This window comes from Salmo salar, chromosome 20 (genome assembly GCF_965601325.2).
Source record: "Salmo salar chromosome 20, fSalSal1, whole genome shotgun sequence".
Classification (NCBI taxonomy): Eukaryota; Metazoa; Chordata; class Actinopteri; order Salmoniformes; family Salmonidae; genus Salmo; species Salmo salar.
The window spans coordinates 67,081,520-67,098,042 of record NC_138310.1 but is presented as its reverse complement, the minus strand read 5'-3'; the positions used below and the strand labels follow the sequence as shown (position 1 = coordinate 67,098,042).

Here is a 16,523-nt window from a genome sequence, read left to right as displayed (position 1 = left end):
TTGGGTATTTTAGAGGCTTTTATAAAAACTAAGTGTACCATTGTGGCATAGGAATGGTCTTCATTGAATGTTGCTTTCATTACAATCTGATTTCAAGGGAGTTAAGGAATTTGTCATGAGCAATAGTGTCAGAATACAAATACTCCATTTAGTAATGTGTTGAGTTGCCATGGCAAATTATAAAAATAGATTATCATTTTGTATACTTCTTGGGTCAATAAAAAATTATCTTGGTCTCCCAGGTGAGACCGGGCTAGTGTCTCCTGTATGGCAAGAGGACATTCTGTCCAGGTCTGTGCTTTGAACTCTGGATCTGCCTGTCTGCATGGCCATTTGGATCAGTGATTGGGGCCTGGCCAAAAAGCTCTTTCATCAAGATGCTCTTCTTGCTGCGGACTACGCCATCCTCCGGTTGAGGGTCCATGGTGTCACGGCTTTGGCACTTCTCTGCTGGTAGAGTGACAGAGGGCTCATACGCCCTAGACCCCAGGTTCTCCACCCTGGCCTGGCTCTTGATGTATTTAGGAGGGCTCTTTCTCAGGCTGTGGCTATGGCTGGCATAGGCAGGCTTCCCACTGTGTAGGTTCTGGATGGTTTCTTTGAATGTGTAGAGGCGCTTGGTCCTGGGAGGGGATTCGAGGGCCTTGTTGGCACGTTCTGTATTCAGAAAGTCATCCAGAGTGTACCGGACCTGGCTTTCAAATGGCTCTGTTTGCTCTCCTTCTGAAGCCTTCAGGGAAATTGCTGCCTCCTCTGCAAGGCAATACTCCTCACCCTGAAGTTGTGGATCCTCTTTGTCATAATCACCATGCAGCTCTCCATCGTCTGTGGATAAATAGGATAGTTGCTTGCACTTCAAAAAAAATTTGGGGCCATAATTTTCTTGGCTTTTTTTGGGGATATAACATGACACAGGAACGGTTATTTCAGTCCTGTTACTTACTATGATACGTGAGCTTTAATTAGTCCCAATGTTTGGGAGTTTTTTGTGTTTGCTCTCTTGTTTACATATACTCTGTGACTGGAGAGTACATACCGGACACTTCAGAATCTAATTTAACAATTTCTTTCCTCAATATCCCCTTCACTTTGCATCTGTTTATTGGTAGTCCCAATAGGCTGTAGTAAAGTACAAAAAAATCCTTACCAGCAAAGTGTTCATTATTGTATGATCCTCTGTCATCCACTAACGTGCCTGCTGTGTCACTGTCTGGGAAGTCGATTGCAAAGGACTCCTGAAAAAAAGCAACCCGATATCAACTTTACACTGGAACTCACTACACAAACTATTATCAAGGAGTTAATATTTGCTTTTATCTGTCAATATTGAATAAATGTTTTATTTACCGTTACCCATTTAAACAGCTTTCTGCACAGAACGTGAGAGAGAACAAAACTCATTTACATACCCAGCTCAAACTCTTCTGCTTCTCCAACTTCAGATGCTGGAGTGAACAGGCATATTCTAGTTCAAATTGACACGGAGCCTCGATGGGGAGAGAGGATAAGTCATCTGTTTGAACAGATTTAGTTTCTCTTGCACCTGTTAATGGCAAAAGATATTCATCCTCAAGTTAAAAAAAAAGTCTGATCTGGATCATGGGTTGAACATGTTAAAAGTAAAAGTAGCTCATAATTTCTTTGTACCTTTTCTGTTCCATCCTTTTGGAAATCTATGTGAGTAGATATTGTGGATCTCCAATTCTCTCTCTCTTTCCTATATTTCGTGTTAAATGCATCAGTAAGCCATTTCTTAAGAATGCAATATGTACAATAAATGTTCATTTCTCAAATGTAGTGTTATTATCCTGATATCTATTACCAGGCAGGTTTACAAGTTGCCTGATGACTCAAACTGAATTTGTTCGCTACGTACTTCAGTCTGAAACTGCCATCTTTTAAGTCGTTTGTGGGGACGTCAAAATGAGGGGTGTTGTACAAAACAAAGTAATCAGCGATTGGATCATCTCTAACCAATTAGAGTATCAAAGCCAATTATGAATTTTCAAAACGCAGCTTTACCCATGTGTGTTCTGGCTCTGGCCCAACCCATCGTTTTCTGGGACCAATTAGAATGGTTATAATGTATTTACATTCTATAAATTGTCGGGAAGGTACTCAAATCCAGATTCATTGCGGAGAAGAAACTAACGTGGGCGTGATGTAGCGTTTGGGTAGCCAGGCAGGTTTAGGAAAATGGGTATTTTACTTCAACCCTCAATTATGCCTTCAGAAGTATAGCTGTATTAGACTCCCTCTTGTGTTTACATTGCAGTACTGCAAGTTGAATTACATCACCATTCTTTCAAACAACAGTACTGTTCCAAATCTACTAAGACCTGGAACAGTTTACATACACTGATTGTACAAAACATTTCTGAACACCTGCTCTTTCCATGAGGAAGGTATTTCTAATGTTTTTTACACTCTCTATGTTGCTGCTCTTACTTTGATTTTTTTGGTCAACAGATTGATCTGTGCCTGGAGGTAATCAGACAGCTCTCTGGCCTCATTGGTCTTCCTTGTTTCTGTGGCAAGATGACGATTGAAGGATATCTGGCTCAGCTCAAGATTCCTTTCTAAGTCCTGCAACACACAATTTATTTACAATTCACTACAGATATAACATAGTACCACAATGTGTACAGTATCAGTCTAGCATAACTGTGTTGACCCTGTCCACCTATATCGGTCTCCCCATAGAAGACCAATACAACTGGACAGAGTTGAAAATCCAATCAGTTTCAATACAAACATCCACCTGGCCTGTGAACATTTGTTTAACCCTCATTTTACCAGTTAAGTTGAACACATTCTCAGTTATAGCAACAACCTGGGGATGAATGAGCCAATTGTGAACTGGGGATGATTAGGTGACCATGATAGTATGAAGGCCAGATTGGGAATTTAGCCAGGACACCAGGGTTAACACACCTACTCTTACGATAAGTGCCATGGGATCTTTAGTGACCACAGAGAGTCAGGACACCCGATTAATGTCCCCTCTGAAAGACAGCACCCTACACAGGGCAATGTCCCCAGTCACTGCCCTGGGGCATTGGAAAATTATTTTTAGACCAGAGGAAAGGGTACCTCGTACTGGCCCTCCAACACCACATCCAGCAGCATCTGGTCTCCCATCCAGGACCAACCCGGCTTAGCTTCAGAAGCAAGACAGCAGTGGGATGCAGGGTGCTGCTGGAGTCAGCCCTGCCATGTGAGTGCATGTACTGTACCTGTATTCTCTTGTTCTTCCTGTGTAGGTCCACAGTGATCAGGGCCAGCCTGTGGCTCAGCTCTTCCCTCTCTTCCAGGCTGCGGTCCTCGTTGAGCAGCTGCAGCCGGTGCAGAGCATCCTTGGTGCGCAGGAGCTCCTCCTCTGTGCCCCTCAGACGCCTGGATAGACAGTTGCGGTGGTTGCGGGCTTTACGCTGGAGCTCCTGCAGAGCGTGCACCTCATTGCCGTGCTTGGCCAGAACCTGACAGTGTGGGTGGGTACAACACATTATGACCTTAGCCAATGCTACAAGATCAGATTATTGTTGTTAGCTGATAATGAGTTTGTTATAGTTGTGTTATAAATCAATTATTCAAGGCCAATTTTTTTTTTACTGCAGCATACCTGGGGAAGGCCACTCTGTGAATCCTGGAAGCGCTGTAGCGCCACCGCCTGGCGGCCCTGGAGCTGCTTTAGCAACTTGTTCTCTGTGGCGACACCACTCAGCTGCTGCTGTAGCTCCCACACTTGGCTGTTGAGTTCCTTGATGCGGTGCCTGTGGGCAGAACTGATGCGCTGGTTTGAGCCCTGCAGGGGCTTGATTGGAGGGAAGAGAGAGGCCTTGTGGTTCCTTGAAAGAGTGTTTTTCTTCTTTTTGCACCACTGCCCTCCCTTGTTTTGAGCTGAGAGGAAAAAGGCACCTAAGTGTGATGCTTACATGGGAATATGCTGCAAACCATCTCAGCCTATAGGCTACACTTATAGGTGTACTGTCTGTAGTAATGAGAAGAAATGAAATATCAGATTGATATCACATACATCGTGCTTTCGCTGTCTTCGTGCTTAGACCTGGCTTCTTGCTTGGTGAGAGGGAAAGGGTCCTATTTGCAGTAGTGTCAGTCTCCTCCTTGTAGTCTGACTGGGTGCATGACCCCTGAGAGTCTTCCCTGCTGCCGGTCCTACTGCTGTATCCCTTGTTTGACCTGGAGGAGGTGGACTGGCCTGAGGAGCAGCTTGAGTCTGCATCGCCTGCACCCACTTCATAGTTTGCATTGTCCTGCTGCACTATGCCTCTGCTGTGGTGTCTCAGCCTCAGAGACATGTCTCCCCCAAAGATAAGCCCGCACCAGTTTCTGTAATATAGTAGACAGATATCCAATGATTTGGAGTAGTTAATTTAGCCACACTGTATGTGAAATTATAAGAACAAAAACAATCTATACTTTCAACTATAGCCTACTTACATTCATTAATAGTTTAATACATTTAGCAAATCTAACGTTATCCAGCTAGGTCTAGAAGACAGAGAGAGTGACAGACATTCCTTGCCTTGATAAAAATCTTTCCTGACTTCAACTATTCTACAAAGCTAACAACCAAGCCTAATAATTCCCCATGCCAATGCTATCCTTACATAAAATTATTTAAAAAAAAATCAAAATGTTTTTTTCCCCCACTAACTTGCATTCAGTTAAGTTATTATGTATCTTCATGAGCAAGAGACAGTCATTGACAGATTATGTTGTTGGCTGGCTGTCTCTGAAATGGTATTTTGGGTTGCCCTAGAAACAAGCGTTCTCATTGAATAGGACGATGGGAAATATCGTTTTCTGGCTACTGAGCGCAGATTACATTCGAATTTTATGGGCAAATCATAGGCAATGAATGTTATTACATTTCTTGATCATGGGACATTTCTTAGAACTGACTGCTTTTGGGAGAATTAAAGACCACACCATCCTAATTTGTATATAAACTAATTGTTTTTTAGTAAAACAATTACATTAGACTTCGTTTGCAATTGTTTTTTTAATACATTTTCAGTATATACTACAACAACAAAAATATACATTACCCTATAATAAGTTAAACAAATAAAGATGTACCCTGTTGATTTACAACAACAACAAAAAAATGTTAGGCCTATAGATAATTATTGTCCAACTATATGCATACATTTCAACTGCCCGCTTTAACTCTTGGTTTTATTTTCACTAGTCAGTGGCTATTTCTGTCCATATATGCACTTTGCATGTAGCTGCAAACTAACATTGTGGTCCCCATGCCGACAGACAGCTCAAATTGCCAATCACTCGGTCAGCGCTGCACCCATAAAACCTGGCCCACCAATCCTGCTGTGATGGAGGGTTTGGGGACAAAAATAGCCTCAGTGGTGTGGCTTGTGTTCGCAGAGTAATGTCCTGGGTACGCTATACTATTAGGGGAGGCAGCCTGTATCTTTAATAACCTACGTTAGTACCTCATTCTACAGAACACGTCGTAACAAAATGGTTATAAAAGTATTTCTAGCTTCTTCATCAGGATCGACAGCGGTAAGCATTTACCCGAGTCTTTGTTATTAAATGCAAAATGAACTTTGTTGGCCGGTTTCCCATGACTATTGTTCAGCTCTTAGTACATGCATTTATGTAACTGGCAAACAGATTCAAATCGGTTTAAGTTATTATAGGCCTAGGCAATTTAGCGGTTTGTCAACTTTTAGTACCGTTATTTGCGTCTAACTTCTCAGTTGAGGAGCACTAGGACAACTCGAGTTTCCTTATATATCTCGACCGTCGCTGAGATCACATTCCAAACCTGCAATAGCAATCTGTTGAAAATGAATCACCATGCATTCACTTGCAGAACCTTCTGGAATATATTTGGATTACTTCAAACCTAATCTACAATATCAAAGAATATGTATGATATGTGAACTGATTCTTTGTCCAGAAAATATAAAACAAAAAGTAAAAAGGTTTCCTTAATGTATCAGTGTCTTCTACTCTGCTCGCCCCAATCTAATGACAGAAAAAAGCAGACAAACATGATCTCATAAAGAAGAAGCCTATCTATACTGTGTTGTCTGTCTGTACACCTGTGTGATGGTCCAGATCAAAAAGAAGCAACAGGATGTGCTTGGGTTCCTGGAGGCCCTGAAAGTGGACTACGCTCCATTGGACATTGCCTGCAATGAGGACAACCGCATGTGGATGAGGGAAAATGTCCCTGTGGAGAAAAAGCCCACCAACGGGATCCCTCTACCCCCTCAGATCTTCAATGAAGAGAGCTACTGTGGGGTGAGCATAACAAGATCATGTAGAAGGTGTGCTAACTAACCCATAAGCTGGGGGGAAACTGTCCATTAAAATGCTGAGAGAATGATTAGAGACTAAACTGAAATATCTCATTTGTCTTTTACCACAGGACTACGAGACATTCTTTGATGCTAAAGAAGACAATGCAGTGTATGCCTTCCTGGGTCTGCCACCTCCTCCAGGATCCAAGGTTGGAATTCAACTTTCACTTACTTTTCTAAAATGAAAATTATGTTTATATAGCTTTTGAGTTTAAGATTACAACCACACAACCTGTTTTACACTCAAGGGATTTTATAATGCAAATAAACTCAGTTCACTTCCATGTCAGGCTGTTTTAATGTTTATTTAGCTGAAATTCTCAGCCATGTATTGTCCTAGTTTGTTTTTGCTCAGACATGGCTGCTTACACTCCGTACTGTATATCATATTCATTTGGAGGGCAAGCAGGAGTTAGTGAGGTTAATTGTGTGAGAGGGATACGATGTGACATGTGTGCTGAGCTAGTTGAGGATGATGCAACTGTGTTAAACAACCTGACAATTTTCCTTGGTGCAGGAAGCGAAAGAGGCTGAAAAGGCATTTATCCTTGAGAATGGGCCTGTTAAAAATGGGACTGTTGAGAATGAGACCGTTGAGAGTGAGACCGTTGAGAACGGAACTGATGATGCTGAGGATGAAGAGAACCTTGAAGCTGAGGAGGTTGAGGAGGAGAACCTTGATGATGACTCACTAGTAATGCCTTTCTTTTATCCCCTCAGTCCCTGTCATCCCCTCAGTCCCTGTCTTTACCATTTCTCCCCCAGTTTCCTCCCATCCAGCATAACCTTAACCATTTCTCCATTTAACTCCTGTTGGTTTCATTTTCCATGGACGATTACCAAGTAACCAGTAATGTTGCTAATCCTCTCATTGCATGGATGAGTGTCAATTTAGAGTTGGTTTAAGCACCGTGTAACCATCTCTCATTAATTAACGTGTACATTTCTCACTTTAATAGTGTTTCATTGTGTTTATATTTCATCTGTAGTTTTTGCAAAGCATATCAAGTGTTTATAATAATTCTATGATATTATAAATATGATTTCTGTTCAACAGATAGCAGATGATTGGGAATCCGGTCATTCTTTTTCAAAGGAATAATTAGTATAATAGGATTGTTCTTACAGAAGAGCATGCTGATGCTGTAGTAAAAGATGATGATATGAACAGTTATATGGATTTTTATTTAATTTTTTTAAGTACGTTAGGCAAACTTAAACTTCTCAACTCACTTTGGGATGCTGCCAAACCGGAGAGATTTACCTGGTGCATGAGCATCACAGAGAAAGGAATTGTTTCTTTTTTTAAAGGAGGGGGCCAGGTACAGCAGATAAATATTGCCCAGCGGAACCTGTTATTTTCCTCTAATAAATCCCACTGGCTTTTAGATGGTGCGGTTTCCAGAAGAGTGCAAATTGAGCTGGACCAACTTCATGGGTATTTCTGGGAAATGAGCGTAGCCACCCTCTGCTTTCGCTGTTCTCCAGAGTACCAGGCCAGTTTATTTTCCATTTAAGTTGCAATGTTGAGGGAATGACAGTTATTTTATTGATACTGTTGACTGTACTGATTTAGCTGGCTTCCGGCAGTGTGATAATATGCAGTCATCCTTGCTACACTATACATCATTGCAAATCTGTAATTTCTCTCCACAGCACCAATATACTGATATTCATCATCTTGCAACCATATGTAATTTCCCTTAATTTATTCATGCATTTTTCTTTACTCAGAGGAGCTGCTGATGCTGATGCCTTACTCCGTGATGTCTTTGAACATGTGACTCCAGCAGTAGGGCTGCTCCCCTCCTGGTGTTTGATGTGTGCCCATGACAGCTGCTGTGTCATTCCTATTCTAACGCATAGTTTTTTCCCCCTTGATGGTACATTGTTGTTTTCACTCTAGAAAAGAGAGGTTCCGATGGACTTCAATGGAGATGAACACACACATGAGGTGGGAGGAGAAACAGGAGAGGAGGCAGCAGAAGAGGCCGCAGAAGAAGACGCCGCCACAGAAGAGAAGGTGGCAAAGGAGGAGGAGGAGGCGGTCAAAGACACAGAGGAAGCCGCAGAAGACACTGTAATTGGCTCCCAGAATCCCGTGCTGTGGCATCTCCTCTCCTCCATCTCTTTAATATTGTATTTTCCTCTACCTCAGGGTTTTGTTTCCCTCGAGCTCCTGTTGTCTTCTTCTCCTTCTCAACTCTGGACCATACTAACCCACCTGTATACTGTTATATTGACTGTCCCATAACTGTTTCAATTGACTGTTCTGTAGCTGTTTCTGTTGACTGTTCTATTATTCCTTCGATCTGTTGGATGTTTAACCACTTTTCTGTTCTGGAGCAGTTAACTGTAATCTCTTTGTTGGCTGTTTTGTATTTTTGTTTTAATTGACTCCATTTGCAGCCTTTGTGTCGTCATTGTTCTTGATTTTCCTTGATATGTACTATGTTCTTTGTTCCACATCAATGTCTAGGTGTGTATGTATAGTAGGTCAAAAATCAAATCAAATTTTATTGGTCACATACACATGGTTACCAGATGTTAATGCGAGTGTAGCGAAATACTTGTGCTTCTAGTTCCGACCATGCAGTAATACACATACACATACATGTGTCTCAATGTCTAGGTGTGTATGTGTATTATGTGTCTCCATGTCTAGGTGTGTATGTGTAGTATGTGTCTCCATGTCTAGGTGTGTATGTGTATTATGTGTCTCCATGTCTAGGTGTGTATGTGTAGTATGTGTCTCCATGTCTAGGTGTGTATGTGTAGTTCTACTGTCCATCCATGTCTAGGTGTGTATGTGTAGTTCCACAGTCCATCCATGTCTAGGTGTGTATGTGTAGTTCCACTGTCCATCCATGTCTAGGTGTGTATGTGTAGTTCCACTGTCCATCCATGTCTAGGTGTGTAAGTGTTGGTGGGGGTCCTCTGGAAATCCCAACATGTTCTTCAATGTGCCTGATCTGTGAGATCTGTTCAAGTTGCACAACCTCCCATGTAGAAGTGTCTCATTCATGTTTGAGGAGAGGTTCTCTGTTTCCCATATGCCTCCTTGAGGTCATGCTCTCATTGTAAAGATACTGATACACAATCTTTTCTATTTTCTCCTCTTTCTGTCAGAAGGCCCCCGTGAAGCAGGAAGAAGCCCAGGTAAATTGTTTTTACATTTCTGAAAAGTATTGAAATCAAATACAAATTTGGGAGTCATGTCTCAGTCTCACTCTTTTTCTCTCTTATCCAAAACAGGAAGAAGTAGAGGATGATGAGGCTAAGGTAACAGGCGACACTGTGTCCCCCGGAGTAATGCCTGATATGAAGGGCATTGTCATTAATAACAACAGCCACTGCTCTCTGTATTGTGCCATCTGCCCCACTAAAAGAACGCTCTTAGCCTAGATCCAATAGACCTGACACATGGTTCCATACTTCTGGAATAAAGTAAATTATTATCTTGTATATATTTTAGTCATTCAACTATTCTAAACAAAGCATATACATGTAGGTCTAAGTTTTCCTGGCCATAGTCACTGATTATAAATCAGTACTATGAAGTTTCTCTGCCAATGCCCAGGCCCAGCTATGTCTGCTAGCCATTGTAACAAAACATGATTACGTCATACATGCTTAATAACATGCTATCTGTATACACTTGCAAAGTTTCCCAACTCAACAGCAGCTTAATTCATTAATAAATGCTTTTATTGTGACTTGAAAGCTGCATTGAGAATGGTAAATGTTATTTGAAGGCAAAAGCCTGACTGATCAGAAAAGGTCAAATATCACATTATTTTAATGTCTCATACCACTGTTGTGTTCTGTTGGGTTCAGAAGTGCCTCAGAAGCGAATGCTGGTATTGCAGTGCTGGTATTGAATACAATGTGCTGTGGCACAAACAAACAGACGCAGAGTAAACCAAGACATGTGTTCGTGTTACCCGGGGCACTGTTGTTCTCTACAGAGTGAACCACTATAAATTCGTTATCGATAAGATATAAAGTTATATGCTATTGAATAAGTTCAACTGAATGTATCCATCAGTATTTATGTGCAATGTGTCAATAGATATCAAAGCACTTGTGATGTTATTGGATTGTAGTAATAATCAATTTGTTAAAATCTCTATTTCCTAGTTACAGTAACCTGGTGAAAGCTAGCGAGTGGATCCAAAGCTAATCACTGCTATTCATTGTTTTAGGGAGAAGACGATCAGCCGGTTTCTGAGGTAGATCTATTTTGAATGTTCTATAGCTGTAGTGTTCAGTCCTTAAATCGTATTCATATACTGTAGTCTCAATTTCTGTGCTAAGGGCTTTGGGTGTTCAGTTTTAATGTAGTTTGTCTGCATCCTTGTGATTGTGATCTGTGTCCGACATCCAGACAACTAACCTCACATTCTTCTTTGTTGTAGCTTTTCTTGTGCAATATTGAATGCTTGAAACCCCTCTTCCTTCGAAGTCCCATGACTTACAACTCCAGATCCAGTTTTGTTGTTTTTGCCCCCTTCCCATTTTCCACAGGTCTGCTGAAAGTTCAGATGCATTTCATCTTAATCCTTGACACAGTTTTAGAACACTACTGATTTGTTCTATGACATGCTACCTTAGAGATATAATCATTAGATACCCTAGTCAATAACATTCATATTTGTCATTTGATAAGATATTTTTATGATTTTATTTAGAAATATGTCATGCTCGTTTAGCTGCTACTCTGTTTAGTGTCGACATTGAAAGATATCTTGTATAAGTAGTTAAAACAGATACAGTAATAAGGATGGTACGTCTAAATAAATCCAATAAAGTCACATAAAGATAATTAAGTTTATCTAAATATTTTAGGGCTCCAGCTTGGTTCATGTTGAATCATGCATGTAAAGCTATTTGCAAGAGGGTCTCCTCCTCCAGCATCTCCTTGTACCTCCTCCACACATTGACCCCTCCCCCCCTTTGCCCTTTTCCCCATCTCTTGGTTTGCTTTTCCAGGGAGAAGAGGATTTGGGGTCGGAGGTAACTGGGTGTCTGCGGCTGTGAATTTCTCCGGTTGTTCCCTTAGTCACCAGCTGTGTGGGTTTGTCTGGCAGAGATCAGAAGGCTTTGTGTGATCTATCTGCCGTTTGTCCCCTCATCCATAGCCTGACTCCCTCCGAACCTCTGTCTGTCTGTCTCCCCTCTCTTTTAGCCTTTTTCTTCCTCATTTCTTCCCTAGTCCTGTAGCTGCTTCCTTCCTGCCAGCCTGAACTATCCCTGTAGATTCCATAAAAAAATAACGGACTTTTCCTATAGCGCATGCCTCTGGTGTCACCTCTGACCTCCATTCACACCACTGACACTTAATCTCATCCTTTCTAGGAGGAAGAAGAGCTGCGACAGCTTGAGGTAGATTGATGTGTTTATTTTTAAACTACCTTCGTCCCCCCTCTACCTCTCCACCATTCTATCAATGCTGCTTTTCTTGCTTCCACATCTTGCAGAGTTTATTCAACATTCCTTCAATTTCCTCCTCCACTACTTTTTATGTAGATTAAACAGACCTATCTCACCGATGTATAGCATCTGAACAGACTGTAGCCCTTACTGTATTTCTTTAGCCCTCTCACTCATGCCAGATGATATAATTGTTGGACGAGCAACATGGTAACTCTGGTAGCCATCAGAACACAGACCATGATAGAGAAACCCAACATTGTCATTCATACTGATTTTAGAATAGTCCTCACTTTCTCTCTATCTCTCTCTCTCTCTCTTTCTCTCTCTCTCTCTCTCTCTCTCTCTCTCTTCTCTGTCTCTCTCTCTCTCTCTCTCTCTCTTTCTGTCTCTCCCTCCCTCTGTCTCTCTCTCTCTCTCTCTCTCTCTCTTTCTCTCTCTCTCTTTGTCTCCCTCTCTCTCGCTCTCTCTCTCTTTCTGTCTCTCTCCCTCCCTCTGTCTCTCTCCTTCTCTCTCTCTCTCTCTCTCTCTCTCTCTGTCTCTCTGCCTTTCTCTCTCACACACACACACACTGCTTTTTGCTCTCTCTCTCCCTCTGCTCTATTCTTTCTCCCCTTTCTTGCTCTCCTCCACCTCCTATACCTTCATTGCAGGAGCAAGAAGAGTCAGTCAGTGAGGTTGAGATAGTTTCCTCTGGTTGTAATTTGTGGCATCTTCTGTGGATCTTAGATTGGAAACACCCTTTCTCTGTCTCTATCTCTCTATTTGTCTCTGTGCTTCTGCATGGGTGGTGGTCTCTGTGGTACAGATAACTGATGGTGTGCAGCATGACAGACACAACATCGCGAACACAGTCATTCGGTACACTTATGGTAATAATAATAATAGTGGGAACATTAAGTAGCACAGGGTTTTCCTCCCTCTTGTAGTTTCCTTAGTGACATGCCGTTTCACTTACCGGTATCTCAAATATAGGCCGTTGTATCTCTTGCCTTTGAAATGCTCAAAACCCCTGATATCCCCATCCTTAGGAAGAAGAAGAGGCCCCAGAGGTAACAGAGGTATATTCTGGCTGTGCTCCCAGCCCATTGCATGGTGTGGCCCCTGACGTGGAGTAAATGGATCTTATGCATGACGCTACTCCTTCATATGTGGATTTAGTGTGGGTTTGTGAAGAGCTCCCTACCCTCTTCTTCCCCAAGGCTGCTAGCATCACTCCTGTGCTATGCTGTCTTTCATTTTTGGAAATGATTGGATTTTCTCTGGACTCTGGTTCTGGTTTTGATGCAGTGTGACTGGGATGAGGTCATTGCCCATTGATTTACGTGGAGGCTTGAGTATTCTGTAGCATTGTGCCAGTGGATGTTTCATAACAGGTGACATGCATCGTTTGGTGTCAAGATCTGCCTCTGTGCACATGATCACAAGTGTGACACATAGACATGCTTGTGAATTGGATCTTACAGTGTTGCATAGGGATCCCTAGTGACTTGACCAGAACTCCATGACAACCGGGATGTTTAAAAAGCCATTGGCATGGCTTCTCTTTCGGAGGAGAGTCTTCAGACTGAGTGTGGACAGGACAAGCACAGCAGAAGATGAACGGACTGTTTGTTATTGTGCAACAACAAGATCTTGGCAGTGTCAGATATGTTGCACCAGATTACACTGCTTTAAATAATTTGTTACTGTGGACATTATTTATCAAATCTTGAATACACAGCAAGCATTATATCCACAAGCAAGTTGTCCGTTACGTAGTCATTAAAAACAGTGAATTTCTTGGTCACAGGACTAAATAATTGCACTGTATCACCTTTTTAAAATGTCACCCATAGCGTAAAGGCTATTTACGTTTGTAGAAATGTAGCTAATTGCATTAGAGCAACAACGTACTCAACCCAACAGATGCACCTTGGAGTGAATGTGGTCTGATGATTTGTGAAGTATGCAGTGCCTTGCAGTTTCACATCGTATGACACCACCTCATAGAGGGCCTTGCTTAAAGGCCCACACTACTCTTACTACTTCACTAGCAGTAAAGGGAATGGTGCCTTATCCCTGTGGATAACTTGTTCCCTTGGCCTATAGTAATGGATATATTCCTAATGTCTTACCATCCTCATCTCTCCTACCTGTTTTCTTGATGCCTCCCCTGGATTGTAATATGGTTTTACTCCTTTTAACCCAACTATACAAAATAACTTTTCCTTTTCCCTTATGCTGGACCCCCCCCCCCCCCTTATGCAAAGGAGAAAGAAGAAAAAGTTCTCACCAGTGTTGACCTTGATGCAAAGACTCTTGTTCCACTTTGAGAAGCCTTCTACTGAATATTCTACTGAATCTTTGTTATGGTTATTGATGATGATGACTGCCTTATCTGAATTAAATCAGTTTCTTCACTTCTCAGTAATCTTTCTAAACTGTAATCAAGCACAGCTGAGTGATATCACTTAATTGAAGATGGGCGCTTTGGAGTTAAACTACAGTTTGGCTCTTATATTGATTGTACTGAGTGGGATATCTTGGTTCTCCTCTCTTCTTTTTTATTTAACTAGGCAAGTCGGTTAAGACCAAATTCTTATTTACAATGACTTGCTTTACCTTTCCATCAACGTTGCCATTACTCACTTTTCTTTTCTCAGCAGGAAGAAGAGGACGAGTAGTTACAGCCAGGAAAGGTTTAGGATGTGATTTACTACTGCCCAGGTAAAATACACTTATTTATTACTTAATTGGAATTCTCTTCTCTGCCACTGGGTGGCAGTATTAGAGCATGTAGTTTGCAGTGAACTGATGCCTGCACCTCATAAACATGTCTTCTTGTTACTGAATGTCTTTCTAGAGTAATTGAAAAAGAAAACTATTCAGTACATGTATTACTTTGTGCCTTTTTGACCCTTTTATCAAATGTTTTGTCATACTGGAATTATTAAACCATTGTATTGTTTAGTGCCCTACATGTACCTGGGTTATAATCTGTATGATATCATACAGATTACATATATCAAACCTAAAAAAAACACATAAACCAACCAGTGTAAAGTGTGGATATAATCCCTGTATGTAATGTACACTGTTGCTGTTCTGTATTGGTAGCTGTGTGTTTTCATAAGTGGCCTGTCAGAGAAGCTAGAGAGAACAGAGCGTTGGTCTATTTAACAGGGACTGTCACCAGTCTCTACACAAAAAGCTTTAGCGAGCACAGCATGCCTGAAGGATCCAAAGAACATCCATATAAACCTATATCTCATGAATTCTCTTTTCTTTTCCTGCGGCAGTGATGATGATAATAATAATCGTAATCTTCAAAGCCGCACTCAACGCCACTTTCCAGTAGTGTAGGAAAAGACTCTGCTCTCTTCAGGAGATATTTGGGTTTATGAGAGGGAACAGCCTGAGACTTTGATCGGATGGCATAGCCCCCCACACCCCCTCCCTGAAAGAAAAATAACCTGTCACGCCCAGTTAGGGAAAGCAGCTAAATGAGCTACTGAAGAGCCTCGGGAGGGACTGGCACTCAGGGAGGCATGGGCAGTTTGGGCACCATGGTGACTGGAAGCTTAGGACCCACAGCCACTAATAGCGGCGCATTGGTGACCTTTTTTTTGTCTTCCAGCCTAGAGAGACCCCCTGTTCCGATCCTTCCTGACCCCCCCCCCCCCCCCCCCCCCCCCCCCCGACCCCTCAGACCGTCCCACACCCATCCCACTACCCACGATGCCCCCACCTGCTCACTGGGAATGCACATGTCCCCCTGCTGGACCCTGCTGGCTGAAACCTGCCAATCACACACTGTCTGTACGGCCACCCATACTCCAGAGATAACCCCCTGTTTTACCAGATGTTTATATTGCGTAGGGGACTAGGACTAGAGAAGATGTGTTGCTGTACTTCATTTGTATAATGTTGTTAGTTATGGTAGCTTCCATCCAGTGTGTAGCTCAATTACATAGTGTTATCAGTTTGGTTTTTTCAGCAGCTTTTCTAAATGTACATACACAGTCATATGTTAAGCGTTTTAAAGATTTCAAACATACTTCTCATGTTTCAAATTGAAAATGGTAGTTTTATACCACAGTTTGTATAGGATGATGAGCATGTCACCACCAACAACTTAGCAGTCAATGACGGACAGCTATAACCCTGTAAGTATATGAGTGAAGATCACTCTACTGTGAACTGCAACCAGTGAATGGACTTATAATCTCAGACTGAAACAGATCTATCAATGCAGTGTCTCTCACTCGATGCCAGCAAAGATGTTAGATCTATATGTGTGAATGCAGCCCAGTGACTCTATGTCTCAATCCAACATGAGAAAAACCCTTGTGTAGGGTTTCCACTAGCTTTCATAGCCACAAAGTCAGATTCCACAAATTGCTTTTGGTCTTACTTTAAGGTTAGGCTTAAGCATAAGGTTAGCAGTGTGGTTGGGTTGGGTAAAATATTAATTGTAGAAATGGGCGGGGTTTAGCCATAATTATGACTTTGTGGCTGTGGAAACTAGTGACAACCCTCATGTAGCGTGCTTTATGACTGTGTTTGCAGCTACTGGACACCAGTCACTGAACGTTACTGTCTGCTGATCTACTGTGCACTTTGTTGAATGTAAAATGAAGTGGATGACTAAGAGATCCCCCTAGATGTAAGAGAAGTGAAATGCCAATAAAGTTGATGGTGTGAACAGCTCCCCATGGCCTATTATGTTCTATTTTCAATTCATTGGGTTTT

At 41.9% G+C, this 16,523-nt stretch overlaps 2 protein-coding genes across 51 annotated transcripts; one reads left to right on the top strand and one right to left on the bottom strand.

The window, feature by feature from the left end:
- Window positions 1-253: 253 nt before the first annotated feature.
- LOC106581122 (lebercilin-like protein) lies at window positions 254-4,319 on the bottom strand. The gene is made up of 7 exons (XM_082966107.1): window positions 4,037-4,319; window positions 3,623-3,900; window positions 3,237-3,479; window positions 2,449-2,586; window positions 1,410-1,445; window positions 1,148-1,235; window positions 254-825 (listed from the first exon to the last, which is right to left on the bottom strand). Exons 1-7 carry the CDS (start codon window positions 4,317-4,319, stop codon window positions 254-256), a joined length of 1,638 nt encoding a protein of 545 aa, XP_082822233.1.
- A 1,027-nt stretch (window positions 4,320-5,346) lies between these two features.
- On the top strand, window positions 5,347-16,481 carry LOC106581123 (adapter SH3BGRL). Of its 50 annotated transcripts, none has more exons than XM_014162885.3 (13): window positions 5,347-5,550; window positions 6,112-6,297; window positions 6,425-6,505; window positions 6,874-7,050; window positions 8,263-8,436; window positions 9,489-9,515; window positions 9,612-9,638; window positions 10,562-10,588; window positions 11,349-11,372; window positions 11,715-11,741; window positions 12,821-12,850; window positions 14,435-14,498; window positions 15,409-15,461. In XM_014162885.3, exons 1-12 carry the CDS (start codon window positions 5,506-5,508, stop codon window positions 14,453-14,455), a joined length of 846 nt encoding a protein of 281 aa, XP_014018360.1. In that variant the 5' UTR covers window positions 5,347-5,505; the 3' UTR covers window positions 14,456-14,498; window positions 15,409-15,461. The 50 variants fall into 50 exon arrangements, with proteins under 50 accessions (XP_014018360.1, XP_082822793.1, XP_014018362.1 ...); XM_082966667.1 differs by having other exon boundaries at window positions 9,486-9,515; window positions 12,821-12,841; window positions 14,438-14,498; XM_014162887.3 differs by having other exon boundaries at window positions 9,486-9,515; window positions 12,821-12,841.
- The last annotated feature ends 42 nt before the right edge of the window (window positions 16,482-16,523 follow it).